This window comes from Suillus paluster, assembly GCF_016628075.1.
Source record: "Suillus paluster strain FC165 chromosome Unknown EDB91scaffold_16, whole genome shotgun sequence".
NCBI classification, from domain to species: domain Eukaryota; kingdom Fungi; phylum Basidiomycota; class Agaricomycetes; order Boletales; family Suillaceae; genus Suillus; species Suillus paluster.
Window position 1 is genome coordinate 575035 of NW_024537576.1, and position 12817 is coordinate 587851.

Here is a 12817-nt window from a genome sequence, read left to right on the forward strand (position 1 = left end):
AGATGGATTCCAAAGTACTCACCTGCACAACTCTTTGCCAAGGTCTAGAGGGCGCGTTTTGGCTTGTGGACATCGTGGTTAAGTGACAGAACAACAATCAGTTGATAATCAGTGCACGAACGTTAACGACATCTTCGTAAAGCAAAAACAAAGTGCTACATTCAGTGATAATTGTAGTTGTACAAACTACAAATAAAGAACGTCAACATACTAAATGGTCAAAAGTAGGAAAAGAAGTTTGCTTAAGTACCACCTTACAATTATCTAATCACATATTGCGTGGTATGTACACCTGACCAATAGATAAGCGCATGCTACCATATGAAAGCACGAAGCTTACCTTGGTATTGGCTAATAAAAATAGATTCCTACTTTGATTCACTTTGGCCCTGTCCTTCAAAGTCCGAAGTTGGTAGGTCCAAGGGAAGGAATATATCGAGCTCATCAAGCTCATCATTCAACTGTTTGACCCTTGCCGCCTCTTCCTGTTGAATTGAAGTGATGAACTCGAGATCCTGGGAAGCACGCTCTGTGTCACGATCAGCCACCATGCGTACAAAGAGCGCTGCCTCCTCAAATGCCCGAGTGGTTTGTTCCTCCTGCTCCTGCTGCTCACAATCAATGAATTTTTTGAGCCTCGAGAGCTTCTCTGCCTCCCAAACCAAAGCCATTGAAAGATGCCGGTGGTGTTCAAGTTCTGCTTCCTTGTAATAAGCAGCACGGCGAATACCTTCAGAGGACAACCACTGCAAGCCCTGAGAAAATATTTTGCAAGCCTAGAGACATGATGATATATCACTGAGAGTTGGAGCATAAAATATAGTAGAATACTGTATCATCGTCAAGGTCCGAATCTGTACTGCCAGTCAATCTTCCCATCACGCTTGCCATCTTACGCTCAGCCTGTGGAGTGGGGGGAACCCTCCAGACATAAGGGTGGTAGCTGGACTGCGAAATCTGTTTTGAATGATGTATTCCACCCCGCCTTTTCATAGTAGGTGGACCGACATCGGCATGTCCAAAGGAAGTGACAGATGCTGCAAAGATTTGATTTGAGTATTTTCTGATATTTGAGATGATATGATGAGTACTTGGGGGTGACAAGGGACAAAGGCTGCTAGGTGGAGAAGAGCTTGGGGGGCTATCATGGTAGACGCAAGTGAAAGCTTCAGCATAATCAACCTTTTGGAGAATTGGACTAGACTTTTGGTTATGCAATGGATTGGTTTGCAGGGTTTCGCCGCTCGATATATCATGGAACATAAACTCTGGAGGATACATAACTGATGTCTGGCAGTCACTCAACGGTGTTGAGCAGTAATCAACGGTCAGAGTTTCAAGGACTTAGTGCTTTTTCGAGTGTTGTGCAAAGTGTAGCAAGTACTGGTGGTAACTCTAGTCACTCCAATGGCATATCCTCAGCACCACTTGCACGATCCATATAACCCCAGTTTTCAGCATGAGGAACCGGACTCTGAGTTTGCAGAGTTTGCAGAAAAGGGAGCAGTACTATGTGGTGTTAAATGACTCACTGATCTCTTTCTCAATCTCTTTCTCCAGTTCGCCCTTCAACATTGCTGTCGCCCTGTGTCCTAACTGCAAGAAACAATACCAATTGTCTGAGGCAATAATTGAGCATCTAAATAGTGCAGACTCATGCTGGCCAGAGAACCTGATTAACGCATCAATGCTGCCAGTACCACAGTCTCTACAGCGACCACCAGAGCAGACAAACTTATCAGCAAAGTATCACCCCACCTCTGGCTACCATTACCTGCTTCCAGATCAACCACCTCCACAAAATATATTTCAAGAAATGCGAGACCATCCTCTTCAACAAGCCAGAGAGACTAATATATGGTATCCATTTGATGGGCCGGGTGAATGGTCACTCGCAAAATTCCTTGTCGAGAACCTTTCCCAGACGCAGATTGACAAATTTCTCAAGTTAGATTGGGTATGTCTAATTGTCATCAAGTAGATACTTAATTGACATACTACTTCAGTTCCAGACAAGAGAGTGACCGCAATTCAAATTGAAGGACGAGTTGTTCTTCTACATGCAGCAGCTTCCGGGCTGTGGGCCGAAATGGCAGTGTACGAAACTTAAGCTCAAGGGCTACGAGAGTGAACAACCAATTCACCTCATTTGGAGGGACAGGTTGGAGGTTACAAAGCAGCTTTTCGCAAACCCCGTTTATGCGAAACATATGTGCTACAACCCTCACTATATCTATCAAGGACAAGAACACCAAATTGGAGAATTCTGGACATTGGATGATGCATGGGAGATTCAGGTGAGTAGTTGCGCTTTGGTTTAGAGTTACTCGAGCAATTGATACTTGACAATAGAATCAACTGCCCAAGGGGCAACTATCGTCCTGATCATTGCTGCCTCTGACAAAACCCCAGTTACAAGACACACAGGTGGCCTCCAGATGCACCCATTATTTCTAACCATCGGAAATATCCAGGCCGATGTCTGCATGAAGGCTATGTCACATGTGTGGCGATGTACTGCATTCATGCCAACACTGACTTTCATTGTCAACTCCAATTTTCAAACTCTACTCCAGGTGTGTCTGTGGCACAAGTGCATGCACCTCATATGTTCTAATTTGAAGGTCGCAACTAGTGTTGGTGAGTATATGGTCGATCCCTCAGCCAGAGTGCATTACTGTTTTCACCCCTCTTATCAGCCACATCGCTGATCTCCCTGAACAATTGATGATCTCATGCATCACGAAAAACTCATCTCCCGTCACCACAGCGACCCACAAAGAGTTTGGCGATGAGACACTGCATCCTCCATGGAACGGATTGGACACCTACACGCTTATCCAGCAGCTTTGCAACCATGTTGACCCATGGGATCTCATTGCATACCTTAGAGAGGCCAAAAAGCTTCATCTCAGCGGGGTGCACTTGCTGTACTGGAGAAACTGGAGGCGCTCCAATCCCACTAGATTCCTGATGCTAAAGATTCTGCATGCGCTGCACAACTTTTTTTTCAATCATGTTCTTAAATGGATCAAGGAAATCATGGGTCATGAACTCAACGTACAGTTCAAGAGTCACCACAAGTGCACTGGTGTGCGCCATTTCTCTAGGGGTGTCTCTCATGTCAACCAAATGACAGGACGAGAGCACCGAGATATTCAGCGCATGATCATGCCGACACTGTGGGGTATGGCAAGCCCTGGTTTCATCCGCGCTGTGCGGGCAATGATCAACTTTATTTACCTTGCTCAGAATCCCCTTCACACTGAATCTAGCATTGCCTCCATGACTCAATCACTTCAGGACTTCCATGATAATAAGCAGGCTATCCTCGACGCAGAGGCACGATGGGGAAAGAGCGGTGCTAAGGACGACTTTTTCATTCCGAAACTGGAACTCATGCAAAGTTTCACTCATGCAATCTCCCATGTCGGTTCACTCATGCAGTGGACAGCAGATGTATCAGAACGTCTTTTAATAACTCACTACAAACATCCATTTGAACGCACGAGTCATCAGAGAGACTTCGTCTTGCAGATCACCTGCATCCTTGATCAGGAGGAAACCATTTGGCTGTTCGATCTCTATACACTGTTATCCTTGTCTTTATCTACACCTGGTCGGGACCCACTCATCAACACCATCGCCATGGAGGATGAAGAGATCACTAGTACGGAGATAGATCCTACTTTTGCTTGGGTCTCCAATGCAAATACAGCCACCCAGCTACATCTACAAGCACCGCGCCCTGTTCACAATCATTTCTTGAAGGGTATTTTGTTGGACAATGCACGGATTGCTTTCAATGTGACTGTGAAAGCAGATCGCAACCGCCTCGATGCATCTCAACTGCAGTTGTTATACGATATCGCTGATTTTTCCCATACTTTACACCTCTACGCGACCCACAATGGTTGCACACTCTCTGGCCAGCTATCATTCAACACATGGTTGAAATTTCACATCCAGTTACATTCCACATTCCACACCCACAGAATCATGCCAAGCCAACAAATTCACACTGAGCCACCTTCCAGTAATTTTCCTAGAGGGAACTGCGATGCTGTGTTATTTAACCAGAGGGTTAATGGTGGTAACGATGGCGCATATTCTAAATTTACCGGTGGTGACACTTCCTGATACTTGATATTGCTCTGCAGGGTCTTATGTCGCTCAAGTACGAGCCATATTCCAGCCAACCCTCCCCAAAGGTTCCCTTGCGCAGCTCCCTGAGTGCTTGTCTCAGGTGCTGTTATATATCCAACATTTTGACTTCATCGTGCCTGGCCCCGAGCCATCTATGGGCATGTGGATGGTCAGATGATCTTATACTTGATATTCACAGTCGGAGAGGGTGATCAGACGCGGATCCATAATTCCTCTCACAGACGTTACGCACGCGGTTGTTAAGACCGTGCTCAGGGGTAAAGCGGAGTGTGAGGGGCTTGGCTTCAGCTCGTACGCTGCGCCCCTTACCCAAGTACATGCCCCTAATTTCAGAATGTAGTTCAACACGAATTCTATGGGTTCCGACAGGACATTGGAATGGGGGTCCTCTGAATGGAGGACCAACGGACTACTAGGTGAGTGCGGGAAAGTCAGGGGGGGTTGTTCCACCCGACAGGAGGGAGGCAGGAGACTACTGCAGTTGGAACCAACAGTAGAAGCGGAGCGGAAGGAACTGCTTGGATGAAGTCCGAAGCAGAGCGGAACGGAGGGGATGGATGCAAGAGTGCGGGGTCTAGTTCCGACGCACGGGAAGTCAGAGGAGTGGAGGGACGGAGGAACAGGGAAGCGGGGGAATGGGGGAACAGGGGATCGGGGGATCGGGGGATCGGGGGATCGGGGGATCGGGGGATCGGGGGATCGGGGGATCGGGGGATCGGGGGATCGGGGGATCGGGGGATCGGGGGATCGGGGGATCGGGGGATCGGGGGATCGGAGGATCGGAGGAACGGAGGATCGGAGGAATGGAGGATCGCAGGATCGCAGGATCGCAGGATGGCCGACCTAGGGAGTCAATCCCCTAGGCTGGCTTTTAACAGGAGTTGACTAGGATCAGGCCCAAGTCAAAGAACAGAAGAGCAGGGCTTAGAAAAGGTAATATTCAGACTGAGTATCTACAGACAATTGTACATATGTTTGTATACTCTAAGTGATGAGCATAGCATAGCAGAAGGCTATGTGCTGAGTGTACAGGATTACAATAGGATGACTGAGACATACAAGAATAAGGCTTGGGGAACAGTATGTACGCGATGGATCAGAATCGCTAGGGTATAGGGATTACCAGTGATCCGAAAAGCGGAACTATGATACTAAATGGGGATAGGACCAGTTGAGTGGTTCCTAGTCTAGGAGTGGACCAGTGAGGCGGTCAGACAGACTGTTAGTCAGGTGGGGGAATACAAGTGGAACTGACAGATCCGTGTGGGTCAGAAAAGTGGAGGGAGTAGGAATAGGATCGGGCGGACCGATAGGGCAGAGGAGCAGAACCCCAGGTAGGATCAGATGGAAGGGGTATGGGGTCGGAGGACATAGGGGTAGTGTCGGAAAAGTGGAATGGGGTCAGGCAGAGGTAGCAGGGCTAATCCTGCTGAGATGCACTTTGTGCATTGTCGGGGAAGGAGGAATGGAGCGGATGGGGAAACAGGGGGTCGGGTCGGGGGTAGGGATGCTCATAGGTGGTATTGGGGGTGCTCGGATCCAGTATATGACAGCGGTGGAGATTATACCTGTCTATCAAGGACCATTGGGCAAGGATGTGAATTCTGGGAACTCACTGGAGGTGTTCGACGATTATTTCTTGAATAATTTTGTGGACAAAGAACTGTACCACTCACTATCAGTGATCTCAGAAACCTAGACAGCTTGATTTTCATGTACTACTAGTAGCGCAGTTATCATTCTGATCTGATATCTCAATCATATCGTGAGCCTATCTCTTGATCTTGGCCTGATAACTGCAAGGTTTTGGCGCACTGCATCTCCGAGAGCCATAAATTATGGTGTGTACTTTGTACGAGAGTCATAAATACCAAAAAAGTATGGTGTGCATGTGTACGAGAGTGTCCCTGAACTATCCCAAAAGTATTGCTCTCAAGCATCTCTCAAGCGTCTCTCAAGACAAGTCCAAACATAGATGAGGTAACACATCACCAGAACTGTCTCGATTTACCCAAAATTTCCACCTCAATTCGATTCGCCTCGCGGCAACACTAGTACCAGCACCTGCCTTGTATGGTAATTAATCAATTATGTAAGATAGGCCTCATTCAAATACATGTAGATCACATGACTTTTCGTGACATTTGCGTTACAATGCCTAAGGATGTTTGTAGAGACACTTTTAAGAGAATCCATTCCATCAGATTGTTCGTATGCATGGTGCGGGCAATCTGATGGAACAGAATTCCTTATTTTGCATTTGTGAATGAGTAGTAGTCTTTATAGTGATTGAGGTACTGCTGCCTTGTTACATTGTGGCTGTACAGTGTGACAGCGGTGTCAATGCACCAATAACTCAGCGTCGCCAAAACCATTATGCCTCGCAAAAGGCCTTCTCAAATTGCAAATTTGAAAGCCTACAATTAAAGCAGCCAGAAGAAGAGAAAGTTAAGCCACACAAGCCATGAGAATGTAAGGAAACATCAATTTTTATTGTGCTGGCTGGAGTACTAAGACTAAAATTAAACTAAAGATGGCACCCTTCTCCAGAGCCTACCCTACAAATCCACCACTCTCACACACTACAAATGGTCTTTCCTAAATTTCACTGTGAGCTGAATTATATCGAGCAATGTTGGGGCTACTCGGAATGAATCTATCACAAACTTCCTGCGTCGTCAAAAGAAGCCGATCTTGAACAGAATGTCCTTCAGTCTTTGGACTTGGTTCCTCTGCTTGCCATTCACCGGTGAGTCCCTATTTGTGAATCTTGATTCCAAGATGCGGCAGTGTGCTGACACTATGCGATGCCAGTTTTTCCACTTGCTCGTTGAGATTCATGGACGCCTATAGAAAAGGACTCGATGGTAAGCAAGCATGGCAACATTCATTAAATTCATACCGTCCCTATCGTATGACTCGGAATCCTATCCCAAAATATCTATGGACACTTATGTCAAGAAATGTACGGTGGCGCTCAAACAAGGTCACATGATGTAACAGAACATCACAAAAATGTCACATCATGTGATGTAGATGGGTTTGGATGAGGCCTATCTTACCAGTTGTGGTTAAGTAAGTTAATCAATAGCTTGATTGATCGCTCGTCAAAGTGCCCACCCTACAGTACTGCCCACCCACTTGGCTCATTAGCCATGGCTCCGCACACCATGAGTTGTATCATAGGCACATGGCGATATGTAGCTTTCAATTCAAACGGTGTATTTAAGCAGTTTGCATTCAGAATCAGATGCGTTATGGGGTGGTTGGTGGGCGGGAATCATTATGGAAAATTCCTGAATGAGATTGATATCTTCCACAATCGAGGTTCCCAGAAACCCTGGTGGTAGACCTTATAAACACGAGTAATTGCATTCCCCCGATGACTGGCCATTCCCCTGATGCACTGTTACGTCGATCATCCAAAAAAAACTCTGCAAGCAAGGTTTGGTACAACATATAGATTCCTTGATAATAACTAAAGTACAAATGAATGATTGTGGTAGTACTACAAATGCGTAGTCATGAAAATGTCATATGCGCCCAGTCATAAAGCAGTGAAGAAAGAAAGCAAAAACAATAGCGAGAATGCTATCTATCGCGGTATAACGTTAGAGAAAATAAGAAAGAAAACAAGAAAAAGAAAAAGAAAAAAGTGAATGTGGGTGAAAGAAGGAAAGAAAGAAACTCAGAGTCGAGCCAGCGACTACTCGCTAACCCACTCGCCCCTATTCGCAAGCCTCGCAAATACCCCCTTGTGCTCCATCAAACTCTCATAAGTCCCTGACTCGCGCACCTGCCCATCTTCAACAACAAGCGCCCGATCACATATCTTCATCACAGGCACCTTATGCATCACCATGATAGTAGTCTTCCCAACCTTGGCAGCACGTATTGTCTCCAATATAGCTGTCTGGTTCGCACCATCCAGCGTTGAGGTACATTCGTTTAGAATGAGAATCTTGGCTGGGCGTGCGAGTGCGCGAGCGATTTGGAGGCGCTGGGCTTGACCACCCGAGACTAGAGATGCGTTCTCCCCTATGAGGGTGTCATACCCTTGTGGTAACGACATGATGAAGTCATGGACGTTTGCAGCACGTGCTGCCCTTTCGACGTCTGCGTCGCTCATCCCGATATCCTCGCCTGCTCGTCCGTATGCGATGTTTTCACGGATGCTGGCGTCGAAGAGGTTGAGAAATTGGCTGACGACGACGTGGTCACGGAGGTGGTTGATATCTGTCGCGCGGAGCTCGTTGAGGCCTACTGAGATCATGCCATAGGTGGGTTCATAGAGCCGTTGGAGGAGGGATGCGACAGTTGATTTGCCACATCCAGAAGCGCCTACGATGGCAACACATTCTCCATCTGCGATGCGCAAGAACATCTTGTTCAGGACGGATACATCAAGGTTGGTGGGGTAAGAGAATGATACGTTGTTGAAGACGAGATTGCCTTCCACCCTAGGGCGGAGGATACCCTGAGACTCGGAGCTGCAGGTTGTGTCTAGTTTGATGAGCTCGTGAAGATCGTGCGTGACGAGGACAGGACTTGGCGATGCGTTGAGTGAAGGACATGAGTTGGGAGCCAATGGAGACGGTGAACACGACGAGGTTGAGGACTTGGCACATTTGGAGGTATGTGTATGTGCCCTTAGCGATGAGGACAGCGCCGACGTAGAAGAGAAGCGCTTCGGCCAAGTAGATGAGAGCACTGGCTACACCAGTAAGAACACCCCTCGACGAATGCACCGCGTACACCAGTGGAAAGAGCACTGCTGAAGCGGCCTTGTCGAATTGAGCCTGAAGAACAGGTTCAAGAGACATAGCGCGAATACCACGGACGTTGAGAATCGACTAGATAACAAATCAGAACGTCACTCATGACAACTAGCAAAGATAAAACTCACCTCGTAGTACACCCTCGCAACCTCCTCACGAGCCCTCTTAGTTGCGCACCTCGCACTTCGCCATCAAACCTGTCTGCAGACCCATAACTCCAACAAAAACAGGCCCAATAGCCAGTCCAACAAGCGTCAACTGCCACCCCCAAGCCATAGCCCAGACAAGTCCAACAGTCATCATTGCGCCAACAGCAACGATCTGGCCTAACACCACAAGCGATCAGCGTACGCGCATCATCCCCATCTTTCACGATGACTTGGGTGAAGCTTGGCTGCACCGTTCTCAGGACGGTCAAACCAGCTCTTGTCCTGGCTAAGAACACGGCTGAAAGGCGATGTCGCGGAGACGAGTGACCCAGCGCATGGCGCTGATTCCATAACGAAGAATTCGGAACCGAGGAGAAGCCTGTCGAGGGCTGCGATGCCGAGTACGAGTCCGCCGTAGCTGTTGATCATACTTGCGTCTGAGCCGCCTGCGGAGACTAGAACGATGAGTCGCGAAAGGAGGAATGAGAATATGGGTGTCATCGCTCCACTTAGGAGGACAGATGATGAGCCCGATGAAAACGGCTGGTTTTTGGGGGGATGGTGGGGTATACGGCTGTGGAGGATGGCGAAGAGGCCTTGGGGGTGGGGAGATGTCAGATTGGTCTTGGGGTTCTTCGCCAGATGGAAGTACGACTGACACTCTGTAGTGCGTCATGGTGCTTGCGCTTCTCTGCGCCCTCTCCTATTCGCAGCCTCCTCAGCACTACGCTTTAACGCCTCCTTCTCAGTCTCGAACTCCTTCATCATCTTCAACCATGGACACAGGCTCCCGTACAGGAAAGCTCGGGGTGGTGGGTGTGAACTGCAAGCTGAAACGACGACCGTCGTATGTACGAGCAGGAACCGCAACCTCGGGAATGACAATCGACATGCTGCTCGGTCTCCAGTAGTCGTCCAGTTGCTCCACCCTCGAACTGCGGCATCTGTTCTCTGGGTAAGGCACTAGGGGGAATGAATCGACTCATCCGCCAGTCCTTGTCTTTCTCTGCCGCAGTAGGAATAGGCGGTGGAGGCACACTCGTCTTCGTAAGTTCCGCGACGACATCGAACATCCAGTTTCCAAGTGTCGCAGTGACAGGGCGCATACCGCCCAGCGTAGGCGCCATGCTCATGTGTCGTTCGTGAACCGGGAGCTCAGTCCTCGTCGTCATCCTCCGCTGCGAGGATCTCTGCGACCTGCGTCGTACCCAGGAAGCTCGTCTTCAACATCAAGCCCCCCAGTACGAAGCATCCGGGCAAACTCGTCATCCTGCTTGCAGGAGATCCGATCGGAACCCTTGCTCGACGACAGAGCCTTCCCGCATGACGTAGACAAAGTCTTGTTCTTCGATTGAGGCGACGTCGTGGGTGATGATGATGATGATGGTGCGGTTTTGGCGCCATCGGCGAATAGCGGCCATGATAAGTGCGCGAGTTGGGGGGTCTAAGGCTGATGTTGCTTCATCTGAAACGAGATTACAAGATTAGGGCAAGAATATGAGAGGGAGATGGGAACTTACCGAGAATCAAGACGTCAGGGTCACGTATCCGCGCCCGCGCGATTGCGAAGTCTCTGGCGTTGTCCACAGCTCAACTGGATGCCTTCTGCACCAGTGCCGCTTAATAGCGTCTCGTAGCTTTGGTCTAGACCTAGCACCCAAGACTCGAGCATCGCAACTCTGCACTGCTTCTTCGACTTCTCCTCTGCTAACGTCCTCTGTACGTTTGCCTTTGCCTACGGTTCCGAGGGCTACGTTCTCGTGAAGGCTTCCGGGGAAGACTGGCGCGGACTGAGGTGGGTTTGGAGTCGTGATGCAAGGGGCTGATCCGGGTCAAAAGCGGTCAAACCGCAACTAGTAAATAAATAATTACCATACAAGTGCAGTACAAGTACACCACGCACCCGCCAGTACTGTGTGACGCGTGACCTGACGCGCGGCGCTACGTAGCTCATCATCGACGACAATGAGGGCATGAGGAGTCAGGACAATAGAGTAGGACTCTACTGAAGGTACCACGTGGATGACTTTTGGTTATCATTCCGAGATTTTAAACATACCACGACTTTTGGGTTATCATGTAGATTTTTTATACAAAATGATTCAATTTATTATTGTCTCCTCTGCACGTGCGTTGATCTTATCCAATAGAACATTATCATGTCACCAAATTTTGGATATCAAGAGTAGCATCGGACTACCATGGATTCATCTACTGAATCGTTTCATCACCACAAGAAGATTCTTCATTCAAAGCGTTCGTTTGCAAAGCATCACCCATCGATGGATTCTCCCACTTATGACGCGCAAGTACTTCTTCTTTTCCCTTCCCTTACCCACACAGTTCACCTCGTTTGCCCCTCAGGTCAGAAGAAGACAATGACCCTCTCACTGATGACGGAGGCTCCACCATTCCTCTTCCACCCCTCTCTCGTTCCGCCAAGCACCCATTTCAACTAAAGGCAGCATCTCGTGCACGTCATCAGTTAGCCTCCAGCATGCTCTCGGACGATGGCACTGACTCCCAAACATATGACGGTGATGTAGAGAGCAGCGTCACGGCAAGCGCCAGTTCGCATCCCTTCAACAAGACATCGCTGCATCCTACCCTTCACCATTCTTCATCTGCATCAACATTAACCTCTCAGATCGATGATGTGTTACCGTCTACTTCAACTTCGAAACCCACTGCCCTTGCGCCCGATGAGCCAATGCCTACTGCCGGAGCAATGTCTACCTTCAATCCTGCTGCCCTCACTCCCGACGATATCCAAGCTTTTGTACGCAAGGCGATGGAGGGCCAGTCCTCTCGGTCCTACAACATTAACCAGCCACCACTAAATCGGCCTGTTAGAGTTTTTGCGGATGGTGCGCATGCCTTCAACTTAGACAAACTTGCTTTTTGCTAATTCGTAATAGGAGTATATGATCTATTTCACTTTGGGTACATCCGACCCTCCCTAACTGCGCAATCATACTGATCTTTGAGCTAGTCATGCTCTGCAGTTACGTCAAGCCAAGCTGTCGTTTCCATCTGTGCATTTACTTGTTGGTGTTAATTCTGACGAGGATGTCATCATTAATAAAGCACGCTGTGTGATGACGCATGCTGAGCGGTATGACGCCCGAGTTCTCCACAAGTCAATAGTTCCTCATCACTTATATAGATGTGAGGCTGTGAGACACTGCCGCTGGGTTGACGAGATCATTCCTGACTCCCCATGGGTTCTCGACCAAGCTTTTATTGAAAAGTGGAATATCGACTACGTTGCGCACGACGAACTCCCGTATGTGGCAGAGGGTCATGATGACGTGTATGCATTTGTAAAGACCCAAGGTGTGTTCCCTTTCTCTTCTCTCTACTCCTTTCAAGTTGACACTGTCAGGTAAATTCATTCCCACACGGCGTACACCGGGTGTGTCTACTTCCGAACTCCTCGAACGCATTGTGTCAGGATATCGGAAGCGCGATTTCGATAAGAAGTTGGAAAAGATGGGTCATGCTGAACTCAAAGCGGAGGGGTCAGACTTCGACGAGATGAGCAGCCGAAGCGTGAGCCGGTGCGTAAGTGCGCAGACAAGCCCGAAGTTGAAGCCGACTAGATTAGTCTAAGGTTTGTTCACCCGATTTCGGCCTTTATAAGTAGACTTTGTATAACGTACATTGTTGCACTCATGTGTCATACTACTTCCGCATGTATCCCAAGATTCCCAACTCGCTTCA

General features: G+C 48.5%; 5 protein-coding genes across 5 annotated transcripts; 2 read left to right on the forward strand and 3 right to left on the reverse strand.

Annotated features, from left to right (window-relative positions):
- Positions 1-368: 368 nt before the first annotated feature.
- EDB91DRAFT_1246804 (uncharacterized protein) lies at positions 369-1281 on the reverse strand (the record flags this gene model as incomplete). The annotated part of the gene is made up of 3 exons (XM_041322711.1): positions 369-776; positions 832-1037; positions 1092-1281. 3 exons carry the CDS (start codon positions 1279-1281, stop codon positions 369-371), a joined length of 804 nt encoding a protein of 267 aa, XP_041179017.1.
- A 535-nt stretch (positions 1282-1816) lies between these two features.
- On the forward strand, positions 1817-5866 carry EDB91DRAFT_1236553 (uncharacterized protein; the record flags this gene model as incomplete). Its single annotated transcript, XM_041321473.1, has 7 exons — positions 1817-1957; positions 2043-2301; positions 2353-2640; positions 2669-4093; positions 4161-4315; positions 4346-4436; positions 5721-5866. 7 exons carry the CDS (start codon positions 1817-1819, stop codon positions 5864-5866), a joined length of 2505 nt encoding a protein of 834 aa, XP_041179018.1.
- Positions 5867-7535: 1669 nt separating this feature from the next.
- On the reverse strand, positions 7536-9011 carry EDB91DRAFT_1123768 (P-loop containing nucleoside triphosphate hydrolase protein). The gene is made up of 2 exons (XM_041318332.1): positions 8740-9011; positions 7536-8714 (listed from the first exon to the last, which is right to left on the reverse strand). The coding sequence occupies exons 1-2, from the start codon at positions 8988-8990 to the stop codon at positions 7874-7876; spliced, it is 1092 nt and encodes a 363-aa protein (XP_041179019.1). The 5' UTR covers positions 8991-9011; the 3' UTR covers positions 7536-7873.
- A 1348-nt stretch (positions 9012-10359) lies between these two features.
- EDB91DRAFT_1246807 (P-loop containing nucleoside triphosphate hydrolase protein) lies at positions 10360-11069 on the reverse strand (the record flags this gene model as incomplete). Its single annotated transcript, XM_041322712.1, has 4 exons — positions 10360-10559; positions 10615-10667; positions 10745-10916; positions 10967-11069. The coding sequence occupies 4 exons, from the start codon at positions 11067-11069 to the stop codon at positions 10360-10362; spliced, it is 528 nt and encodes a 175-aa protein (XP_041179020.1).
- Positions 11070-11222: 153 nt separating this feature from the next.
- Positions 11223-12815, forward strand: EDB91DRAFT_1123778 (uncharacterized protein). Its single transcript, XM_041318333.1, has 6 exons — positions 11223-11399; positions 11459-11961; positions 12013-12037; positions 12087-12209; positions 12261-12430; positions 12480-12815. Exons 1-6 carry the CDS (start codon positions 11296-11298, stop codon positions 12704-12706), a joined length of 1152 nt encoding a protein of 383 aa, XP_041179021.1. The 5' UTR covers positions 11223-11295; the 3' UTR covers positions 12707-12815.
- The last annotated feature ends 2 nt before the right edge of the window (positions 12816-12817 follow it).

Excerpts from the sequence above, each read along its gene's own strand:
- EDB91DRAFT_1123768 (XM_041318332.1), bottom strand. The coding sequence starts at position 8,990 with ATGTCTCTTGAACCTGTTCTTCAGGCTCAATTCGACAAGGCCGCTTCA. Across the intron at positions 8,715-8,739 it reads TCCATTGGCTCCCAACTCAT|TCCTGTCCTCGTCACGCACG; the intron begins GTCCTTCACTCA and ends CGCATCGCCAAG.
- EDB91DRAFT_1123778 (XM_041318333.1), top strand. The coding sequence starts at position 11,296 with ATGGATTCATCTACTGAATCGTTTCATCACCACAAGAAGATTCTTCAT. Across the intron at positions 11,962-12,012 it reads TGTTAGAGTTTTTGCGGATG|GAGTATATGATCTATTTCAC; the intron begins GTGCGCATGCCT and ends AATTCGTAATAG. Across the intron at positions 12,431-12,479 it reads TGCATTTGTAAAGACCCAAG|GTAAATTCATTCCCACACGG; the intron begins GTGTGTTCCCTT and ends TGACACTGTCAG.